The sequence below is a fragment of the Plasmodium malariae genome (genome assembly GCF_900090045.1).
Source record: "Plasmodium malariae genome assembly, contig: PmUG01_00_36, whole genome shotgun sequence".
NCBI classification, from domain to species: domain Eukaryota; phylum Apicomplexa; class Aconoidasida; order Haemosporida; family Plasmodiidae; genus Plasmodium; species Plasmodium malariae.
Window position 1 is genome coordinate 32,033 of NW_021638309.1, and position 4,832 is coordinate 36,864.

Sequence of the window (4,832 nt, forward strand, 5' to 3'; positions counted from 1 at the left end):
TAGTAAACAGTTATATATAATATATATTAAAAAAATATGTTATTTCATTATACGTTTTTAACTCCTAATTTAAAATATGCAAAAAAAAAGACATCTAATGAAATTGTATTTATAATAAATGTTCTAATATACAATTTTCACAAAACTTATTTTATAAAATAATTACTAATTTGCTTTAGGAAAAAAATATATATATATTAATAAAACAGTTTACATCCCATTCTTTCTATCATGTACAAAACAATACACATTTGTCTATAGTTTAAAATTAATAATAGTCTTTTTTAACTGTTTCAACAAAAAATAATTTTAGACCTGAAAATAACAAAAAAAAAAAAAATTTAAAGCACCAATTCTCATAAAAAAAATACAAATTAACATACAGCTTCGACAAAATTATATGGATTGTATTATTTTGTATTAATTTTGACACACCAACATATTTTTTCATAAGAATATATTGAAATATGCTTATATATATATATATATATATAACTCATAATATTTAATAATACTGAAAATACTTCTTAAAGTACAAAATGAAAAACATGAAAACATTTAAATTTACAAAAAAACTAAGAACATATTTGTTTATACTAGTTTGTAAAAATGTTTACTTTATGTATGTTTATGTATCTAATTTTTATAGTTATTGATATATTTATTGTATATATGATTAAATATATTATATATATTAGTACTTATCGAATATTTCTTTACAGAAGTAAACATTTTCTCTATTGTATATTTACCTTTTCTTGATCTTAATTTTTTCATATTTTATAACTTTTTTGTGGTAATATACAATTCGTAATATAATTGTAACTCCAAATATAAAGAGAGGTAGAAAATAAATTATACTGCTAAAAAAAGGAATAACAATGAAAGACATTTTCTTATCTTTTTGAGCTTCTATTACTATACTACCCAACCACCATAAAGGGGATTTCCATAACCAATTTTTTAAAGGACCCATACAACCGTCTCCAAAGTTCGAATTCAATGCCTTGTAGAACTCACATACAAGTGCAAAACTCCCAGATATATGTAATATAATTGGTATTATTAGTAAGGAAAACAATAATAGAGGTAAAACCATTCGTAATCTGTACTTTTTAAGTATTATTTTTTTGTAAACTTTATTGGTAATTGTTCTGTTATATCTAAGAAAATGTTCGTAATCAAGTTCTTTGAATATTTTTTTTCTAAATTGGAATAATTTTTCGTTTCAAATATACAAGATTTTTTTTTCATGAGTAGTTTATCACATCCGAAAACACTGATGAACTTCCATTTGTTCTTTTCTTTATTCCCAAGTGCTCTTCCATATTATTAGATATATACTTTTGTTTTTCCTTAATTTTATTATTTAGCATTACTTCTTTTAATCCTACACCTCTTGAATCCTTATCCTGAATATATTTTTCCAGTAAACGAAAAGATCTTATATATATAGTTTTGTGATGATCGTAGCTTCTATCCAAAGATTTGTTAAGAGAGCACTAATAAAGAAAAAAAAATTTTATTATTTAGTGAGTTAAAAATATCTTAATAAAAAATAGTACTAATAAAAATAAAAAACGAAAAACAAAAATAATATAAATATCCTGAAATAATATTATCGTACCATATAAACGTAAAAATAACACATTCAACTTAAAAGTACAACGTAGAAATTTTAAAGAATAGCGTTGATTTAATTTTTTGTTCCATAATATACATCTGTAATAAGGTGATATACTGATTTAGTTTATAATTAACAATAATAAAATATACTTTTAATGTTAAAGAAAACTATTATTATTTATTAAATTTTTTTTTTAATTTCTCTTACTGAAAACATAATAAAAAATTTCATAACACTAATTTTTCTTTTACATAAGAAACAAGGAACACAAACTTCAAAAATAAGTTATAAAAGTTTTACTGTAATGCTATTTTTAAAAAAGATATATTTAGTTAAAATTGTATAAATATAAATCATTAATAAATATTCAAAATCTATAAATTATTTATTTAATATAGTAAACTAATTTAATAATCTTTTTATCAATTTCTTTAAAAAGTATATATATAATTTTTTAATATATATATATTGATTATATATAGAAGACCGTATGTAGAGAATATAGATAATACATTTCTTTTTATGTTAAAAGAACAATCACGTATTTCAATAATGTTTTCCTAATAATAATTCTAATATTATAAATATTATATTATGGAAAACTTGTTTATTTCTAGAAATATATTAATTATTATACTAGAATAATAATACTAATAATAATAAATTAAGAAAATAATATATTGTACAAATTTTGATTCTTTTTATTTGCAGTATTGAAATTATTTATTATACAAACATATGCATTATATTACATTTTATAATATGTTTTAAATATATAATTTATAACAAAATACCTAATCTAATAAAAAAGCATAAATTTCAAAGGTAATTTAAGAATGATCTTTCATCGTTGTAATATAATTTTTGAATATTATTGTACCTAACTATATATAATTTATACTGTTGTTATTTAATAAGTTAGCAAATTTATGGACGTATCATTGTTTTCTTTTTTATTTTATACATAAATTTAGAAAAAATATAATAAAAATAAAACAAAAAATTATAGAGCAATTCCTGTATAATATGCATTAATATATGAATAATCATGGTATTAAAATACACTACTTTAACTATCTAAACAATAAGGAGGAACTTAATTTTTTGTTATCAAAATAATTTATCATATATAATTAATTTTTATAAAAAGCTTTTAACTCTAAAAGCTTACATTATATAAAATATAAATGAGAAGTATTTTTTAAATCACTCATTCAAATACAAATCTGCATCGATTGAAAAATAGATGATGTTCTATAAATAATTCATATTTTAAAGGATAATACTATTATCATTAATTTATAATTCCATACCTCAAGTATAAAAATTTTTTTTAAATATATAAAATGTATTCTTATATCAAATTAGTTGTGAAAAATATATTTCTCATAGTAACCCTTTTTAAAAGTATTATTCAAATTATAGATTGTAACCATAAAAAAAATAAATAAATATTTGTTAAAAATATAAATTACTTCACTTGTCGTGTAGTGTTATATTAATTTTTTTTCGTATAATAAATTAAACCATCTTATATTTATTATAATATAAGTTTATGTAAAGCATTTACACATAAAATTTTTACATATAGATAACATATGTTTCTTAAGAATATTGAGTAATATAAATATTACATTTATATTTTGAGAAAAATGTATGTGTATATATATATACTACATAAGAGTACTAAATTACATCAAAGTAATACATTATAATAATAAATCAAATGTAGAAACATTCAAACTGTTAAACAAATACAATATTTTTTTCTTTGCTTTTGTGCATAAAGGTATATGTGTGTTCTATCTATGCTGAATAAAAACATATCTATAAGTTTACAACCGTTATTCTTATATAATCATATAATTTCATTATTCATAAAGAAAAACTACATTAGATAGATGAAAAACATTATTTTGAAAAATAACATATTAATTATAACTTGGCTTTTACTGAATGTCCTTCTAATTCAGTAATTAATTTTAATAGTTTTACAATTACATAAATAACCATTAAAATCCATAACATACTAACAACTATACAGTTGTACCTCTGTTTTCATAATTAATTAATACTCGTAGTATTTCTTATCCTAATATATATAACAAATTTCCTAATGAGATAAAAAATAAAAAAAGTAATAAAAATACTATAAAATATATCTATAGATTAAATGCTAAAGTGATACTCATAGAGGTTGAATATTTTAAATTATGATTCTACATAGTTTCCTTATATATTCTGTATTTATATATAGGAATAAATCTCCCATATGTTTTTTCTAAAATAGTGCATCTATCACTGCAAATGACTTACGCAAAACATAATTTTATATCTTTTCTAATCTTTTGCCTACAGAACTTGAGTTATCGTTATACTTATACTAAACATATTCAATATATTCTGATATAGCATTATTATTTGTATTACCTGACCACCGTACCCATTCTCTAATAACTTATTTTTAGTTATATATTATTTGTATCCTTTTCAATCTGTAATAATAATATAACAGTTATTTAAACTATTGTTCCTTATATGTTGCTTTAATTAACTAGAGTTATATCAGTGATATACCTCTATAAAAAGAAAATATTTTCATTATTTATAACGTGATAAATTTACTTATGCATAAACAATATTTTCTAAAAAGTATATATATATATATAATATGAAGTAGTAAAAAATATAAAGAAAATTTTTCATATGTTATCATCATATCCCATTGTTACAATAATGGTATGTCTGTATAAAAATTATAGATGTAGGAGTTTTAACTTAAAAAATGTTACAATTTTTCTTTTACGTTAGAATACATTAGCACTATAATATTTTCAACCAGGTAAAATAATATTTTTATATTCATAAGATAATAACAAAAGTATAAATTTATTTTCTTTGCTATTCTAATTTATTTTTAAAATGAATATAAAGCTTCATAAATAAAATACAAATACAAAGTATAAAAGGAAAAAATGATTTTAAAAATATTCTCATAAATACTTCCAATAAAATTAATAAAAAAAGAGCAACTTCATATAAAATAATTTTTGCTAACACTAATTTTATTAATAAATTATAAAAATATGTATATATATTAATAGTCCAACATGACAATTCTATATTTTTATTACCAATAATTTCCAGAATAAAACTATAATTAAATCACTTTTATATAGATTAAAAATTTTATTTCATAATTAAA

General features: G+C 19.0%; 1 pseudogene across 1 annotated transcript; it reads right to left on the reverse strand.

Moving 5' to 3' along the window:
* Positions 1-748: 748 nt before the first annotated feature.
* Positions 749-1,502, reverse strand: PmUG01_00061000 (annotated as a pseudogene). Its single transcript is given in 2 exon segments — positions 749-1,222; positions 1,236-1,502. Coding segments are annotated over 2 exon segments (741 nt in total).
* Positions 1,503-4,832: the final 3,330 nt, after the last annotated feature.